We start from the raw sequence: 27,376 nt of genomic DNA, 5'->3' as shown, positions 1-27,376 counted from the left end.
TGGGGCTCGAACCGGCGACCTGAAGGACTTTGTCCCAGGCCTTTACCAGCTGAGCTACCCCTCAGGGTTGAAAGATAACATATGAGTAGAGCACATTAAATCAAATACATTTAGAAATATCAATTAGCTTGTGTAAGCTACTAGTATATATTAATCATAATTGGTTTAGTTATTATTCAAATTCATTTTTTTAAGTAAACAAATATTTGTATTCAACTTAAAGCATTATAAACTCTCCTTGAAATCAGAAGGGTGATTGGAATATCAACAATTCAACATGCGTCTATTACTGAATTCACTCGAACCCTGATTCATTATACTAGTTATTGCTATAGAAGATAGAAAAAAAGCGATGGACCAATCAAAAGATAGTAATTTGGTATTTTCCTAATTATTTGTCAAAGTATAAGCGTTTAAAGCTCGATGTGACACACAAAGTATTATGAGATGAATTAACGTTAATCAGCAAAACATGAGTTTGAGCATAGGAAATAATTAATCCAAAGATGTTAATAAGACAACTTGATAATTTTCTAACATAGTAGTGGTATATTCAGGTGATTGTAGTAGTTGGGAATTAATTACTCCCTCTGTCCTGTCCCAATGTGATTTTTTTTTTTTTAATCAGTCCAAAAAAGAATAACACATTTCTATATTAAGTAACAATTTAACTATAAAATGTCTATTTTATCCTTAATGAAACAATTTACAGCCACACAAATTTCTATCATTCATTTTGGACCACAAGTTTTAAAAGTCTTCTTTTCTTTCTTAAACTCCATGCTGAGTCAAACTACCTCACATAAAATGGAACGGAGGGAGTAATTAATTACTAGACCTGTCTCATTTAGAAAAGTCTAATTGCAAGGGTGGAGCTAGTAGCCAAGTTCGGTCGAACTAAGTAATTTTTATTTAAATAATGTATTTTATATTAAGAGTTTATTAAATATTTATAAATATTAAATTTTAAATTCAATTATTTACACTTAAAATTATTATTATAATTATATTCAGAACCCATATAATTAAAATTTTGATTTCGCCGCGAAGAGGCGAACCCTCTTTATTGCGCGGTGGAAGTGGCACTATGGGGTTATGTGATTGTACTGATAGAGAATAGCGGTAAAAAGTCACTACTATATTAGGTGAATGTTTTAATGATTTAAAGATTAGTAGACTGCACTATATGAATGATTCAAAAAGAAATCTTTACCTAAATAGTTTATTTGATTTATGATTTATCTTTTCAATTAATCAATCAATATATATATATATATATATATATATATATATATAAAGAGGTTTAATGCATGTGATTTGCATATGTAATCTAGCGATTATTTTAAAAATAATTATCCCTATTCCTTTTTAGTTGTCATAGTTTTTTAGAGTCAAACCATATTAATTTTGACTAACATCTTACGATGTATGTTTTCATCATATCGATATGAAAAAAGTTGCATTTTATAGATGTTCTGTATAAGTTTTTAATTTCTAAAATTTATTTTAAAATATCGAATTAATATAATCTAATTTGGCTTTGAATATTCGTTAAATTGACTCACAAAAAGTGCAACATAACAACTAAAAAGGAACGAGGAGTAATAACTAATGTTTTAGTTAATACTCCTTCTATCCAATAATAGTTGTTCATTATTGACTTGACACACAACTTAAGAAACAATAAATATTATGAGCGATATTACTACATTAACCTTTAAAGAAACAATAAATAATAGGAATAATTATTGTTCATTATTGATGCTTTGAGAAATGTATTAGATATTGATGTTAGATTGGGTAAAAGTCTCACATTGATTGAGGAATGGACCGGTGATGTCCTTACATGGACCTGGTCAATCGTCCCCTCATGAGCTAACTTTTAGAGTTTGAAATAGGCCCATGTGCCTTATCTTTATATGGTATTAGAGTCAGGTCTATCTCTGTTTGAACTCTTAGTCCATGTTTCAATTGGGCTTGACCGTGAAAGAGGTGTTAGAGTGGGTAAAAGTCTCGAAATGAACTAGTGGTCTCCTTATATAAACTTGTGCAATCCTCCCTCATGAGCTAGCTCCTTATATAATAAAACATACACAAAAGAATAAATTATCTTTCAAAGTAGATAAATATTATTGAATAACTAAATATTTTTTAGTATAGTAAACACATAAAGATAGACCGAATATAAAAGTTTGCGTTTATAAACCCAATAGAAACATGAAGGTCCCCCACCCTTGTATACAACAAGGAAAACAAACTCTGTCAATTGAACCCAATTATTTAATTATGAGAATACAATCAATGACTTATCTGCCAGCAATTGCTTGATACAACCCGTTAATAACTACTTCCATCCTTTCATTTTTCGTTTTTCGAAATTCAAAAGAAACTTAATTGAATTAGATCAACTCAACATTTTAAAATTTCGATATTTAAAACTATACTAAAAGTCCATGTTCTAATTTTTGAAAATAAAACAGTTTTTCGACTTGCAAATAGTTGTTAATTGTTATAGTTTGAACAATTTATATAGTAAACCTTTATCTAACTGTATCAATTTTGAAAAACGTCAAACAAGTGGCAAAGCAATAATGAATTGATGTGGACATATGCCAAAGGCATATTTGCATATGAGAATATTTATGAGTTGTCCGGGCTGCTATGGTATATAGCTCCTACATATTATTTTTTTCTCGCTCAGTGTTCTTAGTCCACATTGGAGTTTTGATTAAATTTGAATCGCGCACTGCAGGGCTCATTCGGGGGTGACGCTCCCAACAAGATTTTTTTCCATACCCAGTGCTAGAACCTGAGAACTCTGATTAAAAGTGAAGTAGTCTCACCACTACACCACAACTCATATTGATAGCTCCTGGCTCCTACATATTTCTGATACAATTTGATCAGGAGCAGGTGAGTTTTTCTATTTTTTCAATTCCAATAATGCCACTCATAAAAACAAGAAATAATTAAAGTGATCAAGAAAATGATAAAACGCAAAGATTTCGTTTTTACATGTGCGCGAAAAACAAGTATATATAGAGTTAAATACATATATAAGAACTCACGTAAAATGTCTAAATTCAGGATTAATCATGTTAGACATATATATGAAAACTACGAGTTTTTTTTGTTGTTGGTAAAATGGAAAAAGTACAAATTAAATAAAGTTCTTAAAGTGTTCAAAAACAACCGGACTTAAATCTACTAGAACAAATTTTATGTCATTAATTAAGTGCATTCACTATAACAAAAACATCTTTTAGCGGCAATAATATGCATATTAAAAAAAAGTTAAAATATTTACCGCATTAGTATATCATTGGATCCAATGTCGTTGTAGGTTTTACAGACATTTACAAAAACTGTTAATTGCGTCTACAAAAATATATATTTAGTGATAGTTAAGTTGTTACCATTGACTAATTATCGCTAAAGATCATTTTAGGGCAAATAATTGTAGAGTATTAGAGACTTCATATTTGTGGCCATTATTTGCTAGAAAATCGACACACTTATTTACTGTCCTCCATATATGTCTAATCCTAACCTTAGGTAACATGAAGGATACTAGTGGGAGTATTTATGCATAAAAGAGGGAAGATGCCTAAACAAAATATGAATATTTCTTACTGAAAGAGTACAACAATAGACAGACTGTAACTAATTAATCAATCAATCAAACAAACAAAAGCACATGTTAGTTACTTTGTTCAATGCCTAGTGCCTATAAATTTCCTTTTGGAGTTGATGTATGTGTAACACAGACACAACATAGAAAAAAAAAATTAGTTTCTATCTATTTTGAAGATAAGAAACAAAATGGCTACATTTGGGTATTTGTGTCCTCTAATATTGATGTGTATCTTAGTGTCTAGCAATGCTCAATTACAACAAAACTTCTATGCCAAGAGTTGTCCAAAAGCAGAGAAGATCATTTTAGACTATGTCCATAAACACATTCCAAATGCTCCATCTCTTGCTGCTGCCTTAATCAGAATGCATTTCCATGATTGCTTTGTTAGGGTACGAAATTATTAATTACTTTTGTCGTTTCAATTTATATGTCTTACTTTTTCAGGATGAGAATCAATTAATTGTTTTTTTGGTTATTGTAGGGATGTGATGCATCTGTGTTGTTGAATTTCACTTCAAGTACAGGAAACCAAACTGAAAAATTTGGTATCCCAAATCTGACACTTAGAGGTTTCTCATTCATTGATAATGTGAAGAAAATAATTGAAGATGAATGCCCTGGAGTTGTCTCTTGTGCTGATATTGTTGCCTTAGTTGCTAGAGACTCTGTTGTGGTCACAGTAAGCCAATTCAACTTGAACTTTACAATTTATTTTATTTGTTATGTATGACCATTTTAATTCATATATTTTTGGGCATGATATATAGGGAGGTCCTTCATGGAGTGTACCAACAGGAAGAAGAGATGGAAGAATCTCTAATGCTTCAGAAACCTTAACAGACATTCCAGCTCCAACTAGTAACTTTTCCACTCTCCAGAATGATTTTGCTAAGAAGGGTCTTGACCTCAAAGACTTGGTCTTATTATCTGGTAAGTCAAATTTTTTACTTTTTCTGACTTATATTTTGGTCCTACCTTGCCACATAGGTATTGAATATAATGTTAAGGACCAATCATACTTACAAGTCAAAAATTGTGACTATATGCACCACTCTATGGGTCTTAACAATAGTTACCATGGAAAAAATTATTTCAGGTGCTCACACTATTGGAGTTTCTCATTGCTCGTCATTCTCAACGCGTCTATATAATTTTACTGGAACTTTTGGTACTGAAGATCCATCTCTAGATAGTGAATATGCAGCCAACCTTAAGGCCAATAAATGCAAATCAATTAACGATAACACAACAATAGTCGAAATGGATCCAGGGAGTTTCAGGACATTTGATCTTAGCTATTACAAGCTTTTACTCAAAAGGAGAGGACTCTTCCAGTCCGATGCAGCCCTAACAACAAGTACAACAACGAAGTCATACATCGACCAACTTGTCGCGGGATCACTTAAAGAGTTTTATGCTGAATTTGCTCAATCAATGGAGAAAATGGGAAGGATTGAAGTTAAAACAGGTTCTGATGGTGAAATTAGAAAGCATTGTGCGGTTGTGAATAGTTAAGAGGAGTCTTTGGTTCTTTCGGTTTGGGGCAATATGTATCATTAATGATACATATTGTTCCTTTTGCATTTTTTTCTTCATCATGTTCCTTTTGTTATCATTCCGATTTTTGTTCTACTGCGTGACTTGATTGTTTAAATAAATGTTGAATGTATATGCAATTCCTTCTTCTTCTTATCAAGGCATAAAAGGCTCTTCATTTTTTTTAAAAACAAAATTTGATCTTTCATTCCTTGATGAGATAAGGATACACACTTGGAAGTTTGGCATACCAAACTTGTAACCTTGGTGCTTAAGGAGCACTTCGCAAAAAAAAAAAAAAAGCCTATACAAAGGCAAGGGAAGTTACTGGCTTTGAATCTAAGGAGGTTAAAAATAAGGTTGACATCCTTTGTTCTTTTTTATCTGAGGGTGGCTAAATTTATTCTATCCAAATTTATAAAGCCCTTAATGTCACAACTCAGACCGTCGTGATTGACACCTACACTAACCCTCCGGTGGGAAAACCATGCATTAATACTAATTAGTTAACCCAAGAACTACACAACTTAATCAATTACTAGGCATTTAAAGATACGGAAGCAGATTTAAATGCAAGAGTCAAATAGAGTTCCCATAAACTCCAAAAGATCTAACAATGACTAACAAAACATTGCAGAAATTATTCTTTAGAACCTGAAAGTCAATGTACCAAAACTCTAACAAGGAACCATAAGTCTAAAGGAAATGGGTACAACCCAATCAAACATAAGAAAATCTAAAGCACTAGTCTAAGTCCGAATAGTAATGAACTAAACATAACGAAAACTCATGGCAGCCTAGAAGAACTGGCTCACCCTTGAATTCGAATCGATCACTGGTCTTCTAAACGAGGTCTGTCAGTAGCCGCCTAAAGATTTCATGTACTCAACAAAGAAAGAGCAAGTGCAGTATCAGTACACAACCACAATATACTAGTAGGATCACGTGGCTATCCCAATAAGTGAAACATATGTAAATAATCACAACATAATAAAACAGGCATATACCGAACATGTACAATATCAGTCATCTTTTCAGGATCAATGAACAGTTCCACATTCTCAAAATACATCAATATGACAAGTCAATGGTCCTCTCATTGAACCCACACCCAAACTGTTAGTGTATCGGTACGTGGTACTCGATCCAAGTTAGTGTGCCGGACGTGACACCCGATCCCATATATGCGCTAGAACGTGGCACACGATCCAAGTTAGTGTGTTGGAACGTAACATCTGATCCATTCAATAAGGCACAATCACAATCACAATGTACATTCTCATAATCATATAATCAAGTGTTAATTCATGGCATACAATTATTCAATCATACTCATTTACAATTAGTGTTATCAATAATGCAACATTCGCATACATACCTGCATTAAAATGAAGTAATAAACTGTTAAGAACTCGTCTGGGGTCGTCTCCTAGCTCTCAAAAATGAAAATTGCTGAATAATGACATTTTTGGGGTTTATTTCCGACTTAAGTCGCGACTGTCCCGCTATAACGGACCTCATCCCGCTACAGCGGCCCCGCCATGGCGGGAAAATCTTGCCTTGGTGGCTTACACGGAAACAATGAGCTAATTTAAGAATTCCAAACCCCTATCTAACAACACATCTTTATCCCATGACACTCAGAAAATACCCGTTCACGCTAAGATCAGTTTTAGGAGTTTTACTCTCCCAAATTTGATTTTGTAAAGTCGTACGGGTTTCTTAAGGTCTTAGCTTTCTACTCATGTGCTCAAATTCATAATTAGATCTCCCATTTGTTACCAAATTTCCCTAGACCTCACTGACTCCCATTTCGTCCAAATCTGGACTAGGTTGCGAAATTTCAAGTTACTACCAAAAAGTTTTTCGGCCCAAAATATTTCCCCGTTGGCTTTTCTATAATGACGGGAACAAATCGTTACAATAGATACCAATTTACCCATCACTCGTCCCCGAGTGACAAATTAGAAAAAAATGACTAAAGTGAGAGTAGAGTAGTACTTGAATCGACTAACTATTGGAGATACTTGTCTTGCATGTCCTTCTCGATTTCCCAAGTAGCTTCCTCAACTGGACGATGCTTCCATTGACCTTTCACGGACTTAATCTCTTTGGTCATTAACTTCCGGACATCACGATCAAGAATTGCAATTGGTTCCTCCTCATACTGAAGGTCTTTGTCTAACACAAATGAGTCTCATTTTATGATGTAATCCCCATCTCCATGATATCTCTTCAACATGGCCACATGAAATACCGGATGAACTCCCAATAGGTTAGGAGGTAAAGCCAATCTATAAGCCACTAGCCCTACACAGTCAAGGACCTCAAAGGGACCAATGCATCAGAGATTAAGCTTGCCCTTCTTGTCGAATCTCATTACCCCTTTCATTGGTGATACCTTAAGAAGAACTTTCTCACCAGTATGAAATTCCATGCCTCTTACCTTATGGTCTGCATACTTCTTCTGTCTACTTTGGGCTGCTAAAAGCTTAGCTTGAATACTCCTCACTTTATCTTGAGCATCCTTCACTAAATTGACCCACAAATGTGTCACATCTCCAGCCTCAAACCATTCTATGGGTGATCTACATCCCCTCCCATACAGTGTTTCAAATGGTGCCATATCAATGCTGGAGTGGTAACTAATATTATAAGAGAACTCGCATAAAGGTAGGAACTTATCCCAATGTCCTCCAAAGTCAATCACACATGCCCTCAACATGTCTTCTCACACTTGAATAGTCCTTTTCGATTGTCCGTCTGTCTGTGGATGGAAAGTTGTACTAAAAGTGAGTTGTGTGCCCAATTCATCATGTAATTTCCTCTGAAACTTGGATGTAAACTGCGTACCACGGTCTGATAGAAAGGGGCACCCCGTGCAGCCTTACTATCTCTTTTACATACACCTTAGCCAATTGCTGAGCATTATAATTTATTCTGACTGGAATAAAATGGGCTGACTTAGTCAATTTGTCAACCACTACCTAAATAGAATCAAACTTCCCCAAAGTCTTGGGAAGACCAACCACGAAATCCATAACTATTATTTCCCACTTCCATTTTGGAATTGGCATTCTATGAAGCAAACCTGCCGGCCTTTGATGCTCATATTTTACTTGTTGGCAATTTTGACACTTAGCCATAAACTCCGTTATATCCATCTTCATGCCTGACCACCAATATAGTCGCTTCAAGTCTCGATACATCTTGGTCACACCCGGATGAATGGAATACCGTGACCCATGGGATTCTGCCAATAAATTCTGAATCAAGTCGCCCACTCTAGGAACACAAATAATTCATTTAAAACTGAGCACACCTCCCACATCAAGAGTGGTCTCTTGTGCCTTGCCAAACACTGTTTTATTTCTGAGCTCTTTCAAATGCTCATCCTCAAACTGTTTAGCCTTGATCTCCTCAATGAACGTGGCCCTTACTTTAATGCTAGCTAACACCCCATCTTTCTCTGAGATGCCCAACTGCATGAACTTAGATTCCAAGGTTTGAATTTCCTTAGCCAAAGGTCAATTGGATACACTCAAGCAAGCTAGACTACCCATACTCACCACCTTCCGACTTAACGCACCTACCACCATATTAGCCTTATCCAGATGATATTTTATGGTCACATCATAATCCTTGAGTAACTCCATCAACCTTCGCTGTCTCAAATTCAGGTACTTTTGAGTAAGCACATGTTGTAGACTACGATGATCAGTAAACACCTCACACTTGACACCATAGAGGTAATGCCACCAGATCATAAGAGCAAACACTACCGCTGCCAACTCTAAATCATGTGTGGGGTAATTCCTCTCATGCCCTTCAACTGCGGTGATGTATAAGCTATAACATTTTTATCCTACATTAACATATCACCCAAACCCAAATGTCAAGCATCACAATAAACAATAAAATCTTTACCTTCCATCGGTAGTGCTAGAATATGTGTTGTGGTCAGGAGGGTCTTGAGCTTTTGAAAGCTCTCCTCTCATTTTTTTAGTCCATTCAAAAGGTACCTCCGTTTTGGTCAACCTTGTCAGAGTCGCGGCAATAAAAGTAAAGTTCTTCACAAACCGATGATAGTAGCTAGCGAGCCCTACAAACTCCAAACTTTAGTCACAGAGCTAGGCCGAACCCAATTCTTAACCGCTTCAATCTTTTGGGGATCTACCATTACCCCTTTCTTTGAAACTACATGCCTCAAAAAGGCAACCGAAGTCAACCAAAATTCGCACTTAGAAAATTTCGCATACAACTTTTGTTTCCCAAGAACACCCAGAACAATACAGAGATGGTCAACATGCTCTTCCTTACTTCTCGAATAAACCAAAATTTCATCAATAAACACTATAACAAACAAATCAAGAAAGGGTTTGAACACCCCATTTATCAAACTCATGAACGGTGCATGCACATTTGTCAACTCGAACGACATAACTAGGAACTCATAGTGCCCATAGCGGGTACTAAATGCCAGTTTTGGTATATCCTCAGGTCAACTGATGGTAACCATACCTTAAATCAATCTTAGAGAAAACTGATGCACCCTGCAATTGGTCAAAAAGATTATCTATCAGGGGCAATGCATACTTATTTCGAATGGTAACCTTATTCAATTGATGATAGTCTATACACATTCTCATACTGCCATTCTTTTTCTTAACAAACAAGACAGGAACACCCCATGGTAAAGCACTAGGACGGATGAATAATTTAGCAAGAAGTTCTTGGATTTGAGCCTTAAGCTCTTTTAATTCTGTCGGAGCCATACGATATGGAGGGATGGAAATGGAACGAGTACTAGGTTCTAAATCAATGCAGAAATCTATATCTCTATGCGGAGGCATACCAGGAAAATCAGTAGGAAACACTTCTCTAAATTCTGACACCACATGAATAGACTCAATAGAAGGAGACTCAACCTCAACATCCCGAATATGAACCAAATAAGCCAAAAAACCCTGCCCCACCAGTTTCCTAGCCATAATGGAGGATATGATCTTAGCTGGCTTAGGCTTGTACACCCTTTCCCTCTATATTTTTTTCCTACCGGGGATCTCTAGAGTCACAGATTTTGCAATACAATTTAACAAAGCATAATAGGGGGACAACCAAGTCATGTCTAAGATTATATCAAAGTCAGTCATATCCCAAATCAGCAAATCAGCCCAAGCCTGAAAACCCATAAACAAGATAGGAAAAGCACGATAGACATGGGTGACTATGATAGACTCTCCAACGGGGGTAGAAACATGGATGGGTCATCAAGTATATCGCAAATCATATCAAACTCTGAGGCAAATTGCACGGACAGATAATAATAAGTAGAACCCTATTCAAATAACACATTAGCCATCCGGTCACAGACAAGAACAGTACATGTGATCACTGCATCAGACGTCTCTGCCTCGGTCTTGCCCAGAAAGGCATAACACTGAGCCCTTTTCTCATGACGGGAGACTTCCATGCCTGGATGCATGGTACCTCTGCCTGCATTACCATTTCCCGACCTCCACAGCCTCGCTGATTTCCTCCTCACCCACCTTGTGGACACCCTCGACCATTATTATAATTTCCCGTGGGTACCACTGCTCTAGTCTGCTGCTGCGCGGGGTCTAACATACGCGGGTAGGGACAATCTTTCCTCATATGCCCAGGTTCTTCACAATTATAACAAGTGCGATCAAAAGATGGCCTGCTGCCGCCGAAGGTGTGGCTCCTTTGCTATCCTGAATTAAATTTTGAAGTGGAGTTCCCGAGTAATTACTTGTAGAAGTGGGCATAGCAGATTGAATTGGTCTAGCTGCAAGTGTCGGCCTACCTGAACCTCTGGAGTAGGAACCTTGAAAGTTACCTGTATTCTTAGCTTTCTTAGCCAATACCTTAGCTTGACCGTCTCGCCTCACCCCCTCCACTTTCTTCACAAAATTTGTTACATGGTTGAAGCTTTTTCTTGCAGAGGTCATATGAATAGACAATACTTGCAACTCAGAATTTAGTCCCTTAACAAATAGGTGGATCCTCTCTTCCTCTGTAGTCACCAATTGCGTAGCATATCTCGACAAGGCATGAAACTTAGCCACATAAGCAGCCACAGACATACCACCTTGCTCCAAAGTCATGAACTCATCCTTTTTACGATCTCTCAAAGTATGGGGAACATACTTTTCCAATAACAGAGCATGAAAGTAGGTCCAAGTGAGTGGGGGTAAAGCTGAAGATCTGCATTCCACATAAGCTCTCCACTATTGCTTAGCCTCACCTTGAAGCTGAAAAGTCACAAACTCTACTCCATGTTGATGGACAATTCCCAACTTATGAAACCTCTCATAACAATCTAGAATGAACTCATATGCGTCCTCACTCTCAGAACCATGGAACACGGGCGGTTTCAATTTCAAGAACTTAGTCAGCATCTCATGTTCATTACCAGTCATAACAGGACCCAACAAATGACGGAATAAAGCATCAGTACCTACAGTTCCACCCACCTTAGGGACTGTGATAGCAAAAGGGGGATTGACAGGAGCTTGAGTTGTTTTAACTGTGGGGAGAACTCCAAGACCAACCAATCCTTTCAGGAATGACATAATATGTTGAGCTAACACTGGGTCTAAGAGAGGAATACTTATAGTCTCAGCCTATACCTCTTCCTCTTGTCCAACATCCTCATCATTCTCGACCTCAACATTTTCCTCTATATGTTCATGATGCGCAGGAGGATTCTCATCTCTAGGAGCATTCTCAACTGGTGCTTCACCCTTAGTCGGTGCTACTTTCCCTCTGCCCCTGCCCCTTACTCACCCTCTACCCCTGCGTCAACTGTAACCTCTCGCTGTAGATTTCTCAGTTGGCTCGTTTACATGAGCTGCGAGCCTAACTCCATTGAACCTAGTGTTAACCATCTGCGGACAGAAGAGTGAAGGAGATTAGATACCAATTTGGATCACCAGATACTAATTGGAACCAAGTTATAGCACAAAAGGAGACAAGAGAAAATAGAGAGATTTCCTAAAGTCATATAGCCTCTCGAAGAAAAATACAGACGTCTCTGTACCGTTTCGCAAGACTCTACTAGACTCGTTTTGGTACACCGAGATCAATGAACCTAGGGCTCTGACACCAACTTTGTCACGACCCAGACCGTCATGATTGACACCCACACTAATCCATCCGGTGAGAGAACCATTAATACTAATTAGCTAACCCAAGAACTACATATCTTAATCAATTACTAGGCATTTAAAGATACATAAGTAGTTTTAAATGTAAGAGTCAAATAGAGTTCCCATAAACTCCAAAAGATCTAACAACGACTAACAAACATTACGATAATTATACCCTAGAACCTGAAAGTCAATGTACCAAAACTCTAACAAGGAACCATAAGTCTAAACGAAATGGGTACAGTCCAATTAAACATAAGAAAATCTAAAGTACTAATCGAAGTCTGAATAGTAATGGACTAAACATAACAAGAACTCATGGCAGCTTGGAAGAACTGGCTCACCCTTGAATTATAATCGATCACTGGTTTTCTAAACGAGGTATGTCAGTAGCCGCCTGAAGATGCCATGTACTCAACAAAGAAAGAGCAAGTGTAGTATCAGTACACAATCACATTACACTGTAGGATCATGCGCCTATCCCAATAAGTGAAACATATGTAAATAATCACGACATAATAAAACAAGCATATACTGAACATGTACAATATCAGTCATCTTATCAGGATCAACGAACAATTCTACATTCTCAAAATACATCAATATGACAAGTCAATGGTCCTCTCATGAAACCTACACCCAAACTGTTAGTGTACCGGTACGTGGTATCTGATCCAAGTTAATGTGTCGAACGTGACACCCGATCCCAGATATGCGCTGGAACGTGGCACCAGATCCAAGTTGGTATGTTGGAATGTAAGACCCGATCCATTCAATAAGGCACAATCATAATCACAATGTACATTCTCATAATCACACAATGACATACAATTATTCAATCATACTCATTTACTATTAATGTTATCAATAATGCAACATTCGCATACATACAAGCATTAAAATGAAGTAATTACTAACATACATCACACCAAGATGAAATCACAACCATCACCTACCTCGAACAAAGCTTGAATCCTCCTAAGAGACTTGATTCTTCCCTTTCCAGATTTTTTCGCTTGCTCTAGGTCTACAAACAAACAATTCAATACGGGGATCAATAATTAAGGTCTAATTTCCCCGGATTATGACAAATGCAATAACCCAAGACCCAAATTATGATCCTTATAAGGTGCAACTAGGGTTTTTCCCACCATCCAGAACCATTCAAAACCCTCCTCCAACGATATCAATCAAGATTTTACGTTCTACGGATAAAAAAATGAAATTGAGGAGCGAAAACCTTACCTTTAGCACCAAATTTCATGGAAAACTGTCAAGAACTCGTCTGGGGTTGTCTCCTAGCTCTCAAAAATGAAAATTACAGAATAATGACATTTTTGGGGTTTATTTTTTACTTAAGTCGCCGAATGTCTTGCCACAACGTACCTCATCCCGCTACAGCGACCCCACCCTGGCGGGAAAATCTCGCCTTGGCGGCTTGCACGAAAACACAAAACTAATTTAAGAGTTCCAAAGCCCCATTTCACAACACATCTTCATCCCATGACACTCAGAAAATACTCGTTCATGCTAAGATCAGTTTTGAGAGTTCTACTCGCCCGAATTCGATTCCGTAAAGTCGTATGAGTTCTTTAACATCTTAGCTATATACTCATGTGATCAAATTCATAATTAGATCTCCCATCTGTTACCAGATTTCCCTAGACCTCACTGACTCCAACTTCGTCCAAATTTGGACTAGGTTGGAAAGTTTCAAGTTACTATCAAAAAGTTTTTTGGTCCAAAATTTTCCCCGTTGGCTTCTATAATGACGGAAACGGGTCGTTACACTTAACGAGACTAGGAAAATTAGCATAGGAGTTGAAGACATGGTTAACATCAGTTGAGAGACTAATCAAAAAAATTTTGTCCGCAGGTTGATTTGCCTTTCTGAGGCAGTGATAGATGGTGAAACCATGATCTTCAACTATATTATGAATCTTCTTAACTGGATATACATTCTCTAGGCGATACTCCAATTTTTAGTGATGGCTTTAGCAAGTAGTATGGAGTCAGTTTCTCTAATGATCATTTTTACTCCTCTTTGGATGCATAGTTTCATTTCATGTAGCGTGAACATGGCTTCTTCCCAATTATTGTTACCTTCTTCAAGCTTTATATTGAAGTCCATGATGACTAGTTCCATTGCGTTCCTCAGAATTTCACCTCTACCACACTTGTTATTAATACAAGATCCATCAGTGTTAAGTTTAGTAACCATAGTTGGTGGTCTGATCCATTTCACTCTTATGGCAGTTTTATGATTAACAGAGACATACAAATTTTTGTTAATCCATTTGATTTTATTTTTTTCTTTCTCCCTAATGTTACATATATTTTTCCACCAAGTAGACTGTTATTTCCTTCAGGTAGTTATAACAAGATGAGTATTTTGAAAGTACTTGTGTTTCACAAATTCAGTCCAAAGTGAATTGTTGATTTTAAGGCTCCACCGTTGCTTAAAGGAGAAAGCAATTCAAACATCGTCAATCCTTTTAATATTGATTCCACCATCTTCAAAGGGGAGACAAAGGGTTTCCAAGCAATCCAATGACATTTACCACCCTCTTCTTTGCTAGACCAAATCAATATTATCAAGTGCACCTTTGGTAGGCTGTAGCGCAACAAGAATATGGGTGGGGAGGGCAAAGAGGACATGCTTGATGAGAACAATTGTTTCCCTAGTCAAAAGAAATTTGTTATGCCACCATTTAATTTTGTTGATGATGATCTTGACTATATTATTGAAGTGACTAGTCTTTTTCTTCCCACTGATAAAGGGGCACCCAAGATATTTTATGGGGAAAGTCTTGATGATCCATTCATGTAATGGGTTTTATCTTGACAATAATGTTTTGTTTTGCATTCTTAGATACAAGAAATAACTTTTGTTCTTGTTAAGCAGATGACCAGAAGTATTCTCATAGATGTGACGGGTTTTAAGGAACATCTCTAGAGTTCTTTTACTTCCATTGCAAAACAAAAGTGTATTATCTACAAAAGAAGAGGTAATTCCCCTAGGGACCATCTTAGTTTATGTAGAAGCTTTTGTAACCCCTTCTCCTTAGCAAATCATTAAGTATTTGAGATAATAATTTAGAGGAAAGCACAAAGAGGGAGGGGGGGGGGGGGAGGGGAGAGAGAGGATCTGATCACCTTGTATAAAACTTTTACCTGATTTAAAAAGCCTTGTCTATCTCCATTAACAATAACAGAGTACCAGTTGTTGGAAATGTACTTATAGATTAAATCAATCCAAATCTCACAGAAACTCATTTTTCTAAGCACCATGCATAGATAGGTCCAGGAGACCCTTTCATATGCCTTGGGTATGCCTAATTTGATGACCACATTGCCTCATCAATTAGGTTTTTTTATGTTATTGATGATTTCTACTTACGAGCTGGTCAGGGACAGGTTCCGATTGATCAAAAGGATGTTTTTAGAAATTCTCTATCCTTTATAAATTCAGATTGGTTATTCGAGATAATCCTAGGGAGAACGAGGTTGATTATGCTATTCAAGATTTTGGATATGATTTTGCTAGTTACATTGCCAAAGCTGATAGGGCTAAGGTCTGTGAAGTATTGGGGAGATTCCACTTTAGATATCATGACTAGGTTAGTGTTAGTATACAATTTGGTGAACTCAACATCTCTAATAAGGTCTTGATATCCATATGTGATGAAATAGGTTTTAAAAAGTACAATGTGTGTAGTTACAATACAACCACCTGTAAGATATAAAGTCGTATGTGGGCATACACGATTTTTTTTCAACTTTGATATGTAGAGGTAACTTCACCAGTCCCAAAAAAGGAGTAAAAGTTAGCTACAAATTTTATATGATTTATGGATAAAGACTAATATTATAACTATGAGTTGATATGTAATCTAAATTGACTCATGAGTAATTTTGTCAAAATATTTTTAATTTTTTTTTAAAAAATTAGAATATTATATATAGTCATAATAAAGAAAAATAATAATTTTATTAGGTACTAAAACATTTTAAATGAATAAATAAAATAATTAAAACTTGGTAAAATTAGGCAGGTTGGTTATGATCAATTACCTGATCCGTTTTGACCCAAGCAAATTTGGGTTGGATCACTTGACCCGTTATGACCCACCCAAATTTGATCCAATCAGCCCAATTGTTATCCTTAAGTGTATGTATTAAATTAAATTAAATTAAAAAATAACTAATTACTACTATTATTGATCAGTGGATCTTAGTTAAAAAAAAAGATTAGTGGATCTTTATAAAATTATGTATATTTGAAAATTTAAAATCGCAAATATTTATTTATAAAATGAACATGGAAATATGTGATTTATTAGTGTGATATAGTATGATATATATTCAGGCATTTTATTATGAACTATGGTTTGTTCATTTAGTAAGAAGAATTAGGAATTTTTTTTTATAGTTTTCACAACTTGTGGAGTTTTCATGTTAATGAGAAAAATACAAATTAAAAATTTCAAATTGCATAATCAAACAGAACTTCAACTTTAACCTCAAATCTATTTGATCTCAAATCATGATTGCATAACACATGTCCAAATTAAGAGGCCCTAATAGTCTATTAGTGTCAACTTATTATTTTCTTTTTATTACTATAGTGATAGATCGACCATGTTCTCATAAATAATTGGACTAATAATGGAGAGTTTATTTCTATGGGATTTACGTTGAAAAAAATGTAGGACATAGATTGTCCATGCATGTGTTGCCTCAATTATATAAAAAGATTCTATGACAATAATAGTCTCTTGTCACGTTTTGTTTGGTTCTTTTTCTTTTATTTCCTTGCTTAATCTGTGGCTTCTTTTCCCTTTTTTTTGGCAAATGTAATGATTATAGGCCTAGCTTCCAACTGTATTTTTTCTATATGGAAAATACATAAAATCCCTCCTGAATTTGGCAGCATAATTTACTTTAACACTTTAATTTTACGAGTAATTATTTATCCCCTAATCTTATTACAAGTGATTTAATAGCACCTTACATATACAATATCCGTTTCATACTCATGGGTGAAGTGCATGCACGCCACCTAAGTGACACCTCGGTGCCACATCGATGACATGTCAGATAATTGAAAAAACTATATTTTTTCTTTATTTTTACTTTCCCACATCTTTTAAAAATTTTATTTTCACTCTTCTTCCACCCTCTTCATTATTTCATTTGGGTCAATTTCTTAACATCCAAAATTTCACATTGATTGGTTCATTTTATTTTTCATTGCTTTGTAATTGTTCACTATTACTTCCATCAATACTTATATCAATCACCATACCTTTTTTTTTCCCCAACTAGATGAAACTATCAACTTATATCAACAATGACGATTTTAAATTTATGCAAAATTGATATGCTAATTTTTTAGATTTGCTGTTACTTTTCGTGTTTCATTTCTTAATGCATATTCATGTATAGAATAAGTAACATTTAAAGTTAGATGAATAATTATTTTTAAAGAAAAATAGAATCTCAAAAGTAAAGAATAAAGAAAATTATGTGGGTCTTGAATGTGATTTTCTATTTTTGTTTAACGAAAAAATATATAGGATGTAGAGTTCGATGAAGGAGAAAGAGGATGGGTCAGGGTTGGGGTAGGATGCGGTGGGAGTTTGAGGAAGAAGAGACAAGCAAGGGAGGTGGGGTTTTGAGAAAGGGGTGGAGGGGTTTGAAGAAGAAGAAGAATGTGGTAGGTGGGGGCTTCTTTTATATATATATATATAATGCTAGTGGGACCATTATTTTATTTTTAAAAAAAATATTTACGCGCCTTCAACTTTTTTGTTGTTCTTTTTTTGCCACGTCATCAGTTAAGGTGGTATTAAATTCACACGAAATGAAATTAGGGGGTAAATAAACACCCGTGTAGTTTAAGTGCTAAAGTAAGTTATGCTGCCAAGTTTTGGAGTTTTTTTTTTTTTTTTTTTTTATGTATTTTCTCTTTTGTATATAAAAGAAGATATCATTATAAGATTAGAGCACATTAGATCAAATTTTGGAATATCAATTAGCTTGTGCTAATAGTATATATAATCATCTTAGTTTAGTTATTTCAAAATCAATTTTAAGTAAGTAAACAATATATTTTAAGAGTCAGATTAAAACATTATTAGCTCTCCCTAAAAAGAAACAAAAGATCGGAATGTGCTAACAGACGTCTATTATTAAATTCACTCTACCCTTGATTCATTGTACTAGTTATAAATCATTATGTATTGGTGTATTACTAGTGAAGGCCGAAAAAAAAGAGGACAAATTACTTAACTACACTCCTTTACTTACTTTAATATCCATTTATCGCTACTTATTTAAAAATTTCAAAAATCCCTTATTTGCATATGTATCCCGCATGTATCCCGTGCACAACGCTATGTATCCCGCTATGTGGAATATATCAAACGCTATGTATCCCGTGCACAACGCTATGTATCCCGCATGTATCCCGTGCACAATGCTATGTATCCCGCTATGTGGAATGTATCAAACCTAATGTATCCCGTGCACAACGCTATGTATCCCGCTATGTGGAATGTATCAAACCTAATGTATCCCGTGCACAACGCTATGTATCCCGCAAACATCATTTTTAAGGATTTTTTGGTAAATAGAAAACTAGAAGGGGTAGGATGTTATTTAGTACTTATAATATGTGGTTCCTAAAATTTATACAATAAAAAATGAATCCCCACATGTTAATGAGACAACATAAGTTTGTATTGTCCCAAGAGGTAAAGTTCATATATGTTCCACTCTTTTGTATGTAAATTTCGTATATATATATATAGACGTGCTTGGGGTCTTGCCACAATGATTAAATAAAAATAACTTGATGATAATTAGTAAGGGGCAGTTAGGTAATTGAGCAGCTAGTTGTTAGTTGATTAGTTAGTTTTTTTTGGTACAAACAAATATATATTAAATAAGGAAACATGTTAAAAAATGTCCATAACCTATTGAAAATGGTCCAAAAATGCCCTCCTTCCATCTATTGGGTTTAAAAATGTCCTTTAACATTTTCTTTTGGTTAAAAAAATGCCCATTATTTAACAGAAATGTCATTCAATGCACGAGCCGTAGGTAGGTCTCGTAGGTGAGTCCCAAATTTAGAGAAATTTTAGGATTGAAAGATGAGACCTACGGTCGTGGTCCACGGTCTGTAGGTGGGGTCCCGTCATTGGGGTCCAAGATTTAGTGGTCTCTGATCCCACCTACGGCCGACCAGTACGATCCGTGGTTGGACCTACGGACCATAGTCTGGCCGTTGGTGAGGGTTGGCAACTATTTAAAAAAAAGGCTTTTGGGTCAACTTCAAACGGTCATATCTTTTAGCACAAAATGAATTAGGTGGCCCATGACCTATTAAATTAAAGATATTTGAGTCCTCTTTCCAACGCCACCGAGTTTGCTAAAATCCAAGATCGGAGTAAAAAGTTACGCTCATTTCATTATAGACATGTTGGGCAGGGCCATAACCACGACCCTGTTGACAGACCGTGGTCCTATTGATGTTCCGTCAGTCCCATCGTGAATGCCACTTCGTCATTTATAAGTCAGGGTTATTTTGGTCTTTTATCCTATGCATTTGGCACTTAAACTACGTCATTTGATGCCTAAACTACGTTGTTCTACTCAGTCTAAGCCTAATAATTGTCACGACCCAAGCCTCCACCATGTACGCGGCCGGCACTTGAGAACCATTGTTGACCCTCAAGCGAACCCTCATCCTGGTTGACTACAAGCGGAAGACTAACTCAAACATACATGAGCATCAAATTGAAAGAAATGTGTAAAAACAATTTACTGAATCTCAAATCTCTCTGAATATATTGAGTATGAAACATAAGTTTTAAGTAAAATATAAGAAACTGAAAGACTCTCCAAAACTGTGTATCTATGAAGCCTCTTCTATATATAGACGAGTGTGGGGACAAGACCCACGACTACTCAAAATGTTACTAAAACTAACAACTCATATAGTTGAAGTCCTCCGAAAGCAAATAGGTCTTACTCAAAAGCTAGCGAGAAGGCAAAATGATCTCAATGGACTTTGTTGAGGATCCTAAGAACATGTATCTGCATCATTAAAAGATGCAAATGGAATGACATCAATACATTGAAAGTACGAATATATAATATAGTTGAATAACAAATAACTGAATGAAAGGACTGCAATAGATATAGATATATACTCAACTGAATGTAAAGAAATAAAGGAGTGAAATCACTAAAACTTTACAAAAATACTTACGCACCTCTGAACTCAACATATTAAGTGATATAATAAAAATACACCATTAACTTTATTTGGAAGATTCTCTAACTGACAACCATCACTATGAGCTACGTGATGAAACAACGTCTCGCCCACACTGCCAGAACTGTCATATACTTTACCAGGGTATAGAACACCTCAACTAAGTGAATCCACTAAGTTATGCTTAAAATGCAATAAGGAATCATCTAAAAAGTATGACCCTTTACCCATGTTGGTAGACATAGTTTATGAGGATTTTGAGTTGTCTGAACTCATTCCCATATTGGTGCTCAATACTACTCCTAATAATATAATATGTTTAAAAACATAACTCTTCCTCTAGTTTGAGATAATTGCTCAAACTACCCTCTTTAAAGAGGTAACTGCTCTTGAAATATCTTTTAAACTCATAACTCATATAGAAATCTCAGCTTCTCTTTTATCAATGTAAAAATTGATACCTTTAGAAATACATAGTCCCCCTTATACTCTTATTCAACTCATACTTGAAAACTCTTTCCCAAAACATATCAAAATCATATTATAGTATGCTCATTGATGACTCGGGAAGTCATACTGCATAAACATTGATGGTATATCTAGATACCACACTGCTCATACATTGATGACATACTAATCATGTTTTAGAAAACTCTTTTCTCAAAACTCAGTTTAAGAACTCAAGTGTTGGCTTTAAAAAGCTTCTCAGGATTTATAACTCAATTCATAGGGTTCATGAGGAATTATGGACATGAACAACTCAACTCAGGGATTTTAATAGCAATATGGAAACTCATTACTCAGAACTCAACGATACTACTCATCTAAAAAATACTCAATTCATTGGGTTCATGATGAAATATACACATGAACTAATCAACTCAAGAATATTAACGCATAACATATAGCAATTCAATAATTAGGAATAGAATTTCAAAAAGCAACAAGAACTCAAATCAACTTATCTCAAGAATACTCAAATATAGGGATAGAATCCTAAATTTTTCTTTTACTGATTTAATAGTAGATGTAGGGCGTGAGGACGAACTAGTCCAACACTATAATAGCCTTAAATACATGGAAGAACAAGGTTCTTGAAGAATCTTGAAAAGGAGCTTGATTAGAAGCCTTGAAACCCTAGCTTTAAGGAGAAAAATTAAGAAAAACTTTCTTGAGATTTCTTGAATTAGTTTCTTGAAACTCTATAGACAAGAATTATGATTTTCATTAGTGATTAATAATTGTATGGAGAAATTTGAGTTGGAAAGAATGGAATTCTTGGTGAAGACTTACCTTGAAGAAGAATCTTGGAAAAGATTGAAAGAATCTTTAATGGAGTCTTCTACTTTGATTTTTCCTTAGGGTTTTGCCTTAGGATTTGAGAGAGAAGAGAATGATAGATTACGAGATGAAAATCTGACTGTTTTAGGTCTTTAATTAGTCAAGAAATTCTCTTAGAGTTTCCTTAAAGGTAAAAAGACAAAAATGACCCTTTTTAATATTTTCCCGTCGGGTAATTCGTCATAGCACTGTATCAGGTTACTAAAATGGTCATAAATTTTTACTCAAACCTCGGATTGTTGCGAAATTGGTGACATTGGAAAGAATATTCAAATACCTTTAATTTGATAGGTTATGGGCCACTTAACCCTTTATACTCTAAGAGATATGGTCGTTTGAAGTTGACCCAAGTAGAGATTTACATCAAAACTTAATCAATAAGGAAACTTTCAACTCTACTTTGTGCTAGGAGTTTTAGTGACCTTAATTGATATCCAAAATCATTCTCACACTAAAGAATTTACCTTTACATATATGAGCAATTTAAGAATAACCTGATAAGACCTTATATGCAAACAAAGAATAGTTTGGGTCTTAACTTAGAAATTTTTGGGGTGTTACAATATTTCCTCTTGGGGATCATTCATCCTCGAATGACGGTTAAACTGAGCATGGAAGTTAAAGGATTTACTCTTACTATCTTTATGACTTTTTAACTTGCCTACTAACATAGGCAGATCTGATTCATACTAAGAGTTTGGAACTCTCTATAGCACATAAGTTGAGAACGATATGAGCTTGAACATAGGCACGCTCTATTTGAAATTATTTGACATAAAGTAAGGACATCTGGGTACGAAGTAAGAATAGGAATATTATGCCTTGAGTGATATGAATAATAGCTTTTAAGAATAGCAACAATTCTCAACTATACTCTCCTTTATGATAACTACGTTTCATTAGCTGCATCTCAAAGCTCCCACTAGAGTATATGACTACTCTTACAAATGTCTAAGTCAAATCACTTGCTAAGCCTAATCTCTAATTCACAAGGTGATAAACATGATATGGTTATACTTATATAAACCACAAGATTTAGGTTCTATACCTCTATAGTGAATCTCATCCCAAGAATACTTCTCCCTATAACTACATTCAACCAACCTTGAGCTCATATCAAGAAACACCTAATGTGTCATGCATTTGTCCATATGTTAACAACACCACATTCAATCTTAGAACCCTAACCACTCAGTGGACTCCTACTAACCAACTTTCTAAAAATTTCTCATTCTTTCATTATCTCTACCAATTGAAATTTCACCCACTATTACCAGAAACTAACTTATTACTCATCGTAAAACCTTATCTCATTTTTCCTCCACATTTATAATCTTAGATAGAATAAACACACTATCACTATCACAATAAGAAACAACAATCTTCTTATCTATCAACAACCCTACTCTCAAAATTAAAAGGATAACTGAAAGAGCTTTAGGGCGAAAAATCATAAGCACGATTCGCTTGAGATATCTGATATAAGAATATGCATGACATAACATTATGTTGCTAGCCATTGAGAGTAAAGTTGAGAGTAAATCACAAATTTGTGAGATTGAAGATACTATGAGACATGAATGCTTATATGAATAGGTTCATATCATGAGGCTGATATCCATAACTTTATGGATTAAGCTTGAGGTTAATGGGCTAAAGTATTTGCCCCTCATTCTGGAAACTGAACATAGATGTAAATCTCTCTAAAGTGTATTAGCATAGGTAATAGACACAATTGATATTACGAATATCAACAAGATGTTGTAATAACTGAACTTGAGGAATACACAATATAATGAATGTGTTGATATATCTCTAGAACTTTTTTTGAAGACATCACTATCTTATTCTCAACTCTTGACTTGATTTCTCATCTTATCATCTCCTCCTTAGGTTTGGAGTTGACACTCTAAAGCTATTAATCTATTCCATCATCTCTAAACTGGTCTACACTCCCTTTACTCCAATACTCAAGAAAGACTTATCTCATGGCTACTGAACCCTTTATAAGCAGGTACTAAGACTCCTTCTAAGACCTCTTTCTATGATGCTTCTATTAACCTATTCTCATTGGCTTATAAGGTCTCTTCATCTAATTCTTAAGGAAAAAAATAATGCTTACATTAGCCTATTCCCTATTGAAAGTTCAAATATACTATCTAGGCACACATGAATAATTATTTACTTAATTGGAACCTCGTATGATTACATATAATCTCGGGTACACCTCTTAATGCTATTGTTACTCTTATGACTTAGCCACACTTTGATGCCCTTATCTAAAAGTTAGGATCTCTCACTTATACCACTCATATTCATTGCAACTAACATCTCAATTCATCACCTACTCTATGTCAAGTCTACTAGATTAGATCTCAAGACTAACATCATCACCCTCATGTTTTTCATTCTTTTGATTACGACACTCATCTCAAATTCAAGCTTAATGTTTATTACTAAACCCAGATATCAATATGATTGCTCGCTTACTATACTAAGTTACAACTACTAGATAAAAATTAATAAATACTCGCTCACTAAGACATCATGACAAGTAGTCAATATTTACCTCTTAGTCTTCATACTTACAATTTACTGTCACACTTCTTTTCACAACTTAAGTAATATTTACCCATTCGCTATACATCATTGTCTAATTATTTCTGTAACCCTCTGAATATTATGGGCTCTTACTCAAAAATCATAAGCCTAGCTTAGATCTATCACCTCATGAATACTCCTTCTCTTTTATTCAACACCTATACTTGGTTGTTACTAACACAATGACACATCATTATAAACTCTTTTCTGATTAAAGTATACTATAACTCATCCTTACTAGTAACTATTCCTCTACCTTCTATCATGAAATCTTCACAACTCATCACTTCTTAGTCTACGCATAAGGGAAAACTCCTCATTAATAACTTACTAGGTGCACGACTATAATAACATACTTTGCCTCATCACTATCTCCCTTTCTTAGATAACTTAACCGTTGCATACCTTTCTCTAACTTTGGGCGCTTTCACCACTACTGCTCATAATCTCGTAACTCATACTATCTCTTGGGTGAGAATACTATCCAAACTATAAAATAAACTTCATCATAAGGGTCTCAATTGGAATAGGGTTTAGAGAAGAAAGTACATCTCGCTTTTAGCTTGAACGCACGATTCATATGAACATGAGTGCATTCCTCTGAAACTCAACACTTAAGGCTTCTCTCAAGCCCCTCTGGAGTCTCAAGACTTCCTCGGGACTATTTCTAAGAATAACTCATCCATAAGGATCTTGGGATATACTTTTCAACCACCTTTAGTATGAGGGGTATTCGAATGGATATGAGGATGCACAAGTTAGAATAAATTCCTTATGGCACAGTTCTACTGCATGATTTAGAGAATGAAAGAAGGGAAACTTTTCTTAAATGTATGTAGTCTCTCATTTATAGAAGTGGGGCCCTCACAATCATAAACAAAATCCTACCGACACGGCTTCATAAACACCCTAGGACACTTGAACTCTGTGCTCTGATACTAAGTTTGCCATGACCCGAGCCTACACCTTGGGCGCGATCGGCACTCGAGAACCATTGCTGGCCCTCAAGCAAACCCTCATCCTGGGTGACTATGAGCGGAAGACTAACTCAAGCATACATAAGCATCAAATTGAAAGAAACTTTTAAAAATAGTTTACTGAATCTCAAAACTCTCTATATATACTGCGTATGAAACATAAGTTTTAAATAAAATATCTGAAATTGAAAGACTCTCCAAAACTGTCTATTTATAAAGTTTCTAGTATATAAAGATGAATATCGGGACAAGACCCACGACTACTCAAAATGTTACTAATACTAACACTCATAAAGTTGAAGTCCTCCGGAAGCAAGCAAGTCTTACTCAAAAGCTGGCGAGCAGATGAATTGATCTCAACGAAATTTGTTGAGACTCCTAAGAATCGTATCTGCATAATTAAAAGATGCAGGTCGAATGATATCAGTACATTGAATGTACGAGTATATAATAAAGGTGAATAACAAATAATTGAATGAAAAGACTGCAATAGATATAGATATATACTCAACTGAATGTAAAGAAATAAAGAAGTGAAATCACTAAAACTTTACAAAAATACTTACTCACCTCTGAACTCAACATATTAAGTGATATAATAAAAATACACTTTTAACTTTATTTGGGAGATTCTTTAACCGAAAATTATCACTATGAGCTACGTGATGATACAACGTCTCATTCACGCTGCTAGAACTGTTCTATACCTTGTCGAGGTATAAAAAACCTCAACTAAGTAGATCCACTAAGCTATGCTTAAAAAGCAATAAGGAATCATCTAAAAGGTATGACCATTTACCCATGTTGGCAGACATGGTTTATGAGGATTTTGAGTTGTTTGAACTCATTCCCATATCGGTGTTCAATACTACTCCCAATAATATATACTCATGTTCATATGTTTGAAAACATAAATGTTCCTCTGGTTTGAGATAATTGCTCAAACTACCCTGTTAAAAGAGGTAACTGCTCTTGAAATATCTTTTTAAACTCATAACTCATTTAGAAATCTCAGTTTCTCATTTATCAATGTAAAAATTGATACCTCTGGGAATACATAGTCCCCTTATACTCTTACTCAACTCATACTTGAAAATTCTTTCTTAAAACATATCAAAATCATATTATAGTGTGATTATTGATGACTCGGGAAGTCATACTGCATAAACATTGATGGTATATCTGGATACCATACTGCTAATACATTGATAGCATACTCTATTTTCATACTAATCATGTTTTAGAAAACTCTTTTCTCAAAATTACTCAGAACTCAACGATACTACTCATCTCAAAATACTCAATTCATAGGGTTCATGCTAAAATATAGACATAAACGAATCAACTCAAGAATCATTATGCATAATATATAGCAATTCAAAAATTAGGAATGGAATTTCAAAAAGCAACAGGAACTCAAGAACTCAAATCAACTTATCTCAAGAATACTCAAATCTAAGGATAGAATTCTAGATTTCTCTTTTACTTATTTGAAAGTAGATGTAGGGTGTGAGGATGAACTGTTCCAACACTATGATAGCCTTACATACCTGGAAAAATAAGGTTCTTGAAGAATCTTGAAGAGAAACTTGATTAAAAGCCTTGAAACCCTAGCTTGAAGGAGAAAAAATCAAGAAAACCTTTCTTGAGATTTCTTGAATTAGTTTCTTGAAACTCTTTAGCCAAGAATTATGATTTTCATATGGAGAAATTCTTGGTGAAAGACTTACCTTGAGGAAGAATCTTGAAAAAGATTGAAAGAATCTTGAATGAAGTCTTATACTTTGATTATTCTTTTGAGAGAGAAGAGAATGATGGATTAAGAGAT

At 35.2% G+C, this 27,376-nt stretch overlaps 2 protein-coding genes across 2 annotated transcripts in view; both read left to right on the top strand.

The window, feature by feature from the left end:
* LOC125831174 (ethanolamine-phosphate cytidylyltransferase-like) overlaps positions 1 to 27,376 on the top strand; it is a 912,135-nt gene that overhangs the window by 537,280 nt on the left and 347,479 nt on the right. The window lies entirely within an intron of this gene.
* Positions 3,744 to 5,342, top strand: LOC125831181 (peroxidase 3-like). Its single transcript, XM_049510369.1, has 4 exons — positions 3,744 to 4,026; positions 4,119 to 4,316; positions 4,405 to 4,567; positions 4,734 to 5,342. Exons 1-4 carry the CDS (start codon positions 3,823 to 3,825, stop codon positions 5,150 to 5,152), a joined length of 984 nt encoding a protein of 327 aa, XP_049366326.1. The 5' UTR covers positions 3,744 to 3,822; the 3' UTR covers positions 5,153 to 5,342.

Source organism: Solanum verrucosum, unplaced genomic scaffold, assembly GCF_900185275.1.
Source record: "Solanum verrucosum unplaced genomic scaffold, falcon-dt-bn FXZP01000049.1, whole genome shotgun sequence".
Classification (NCBI taxonomy): Eukaryota; Viridiplantae; Streptophyta; class Magnoliopsida; order Solanales; family Solanaceae; genus Solanum; species Solanum verrucosum.
The sequence above is the reverse complement of the archived record's forward strand: the minus strand, read 5'-3'. Positions and strand labels throughout refer to the sequence as shown.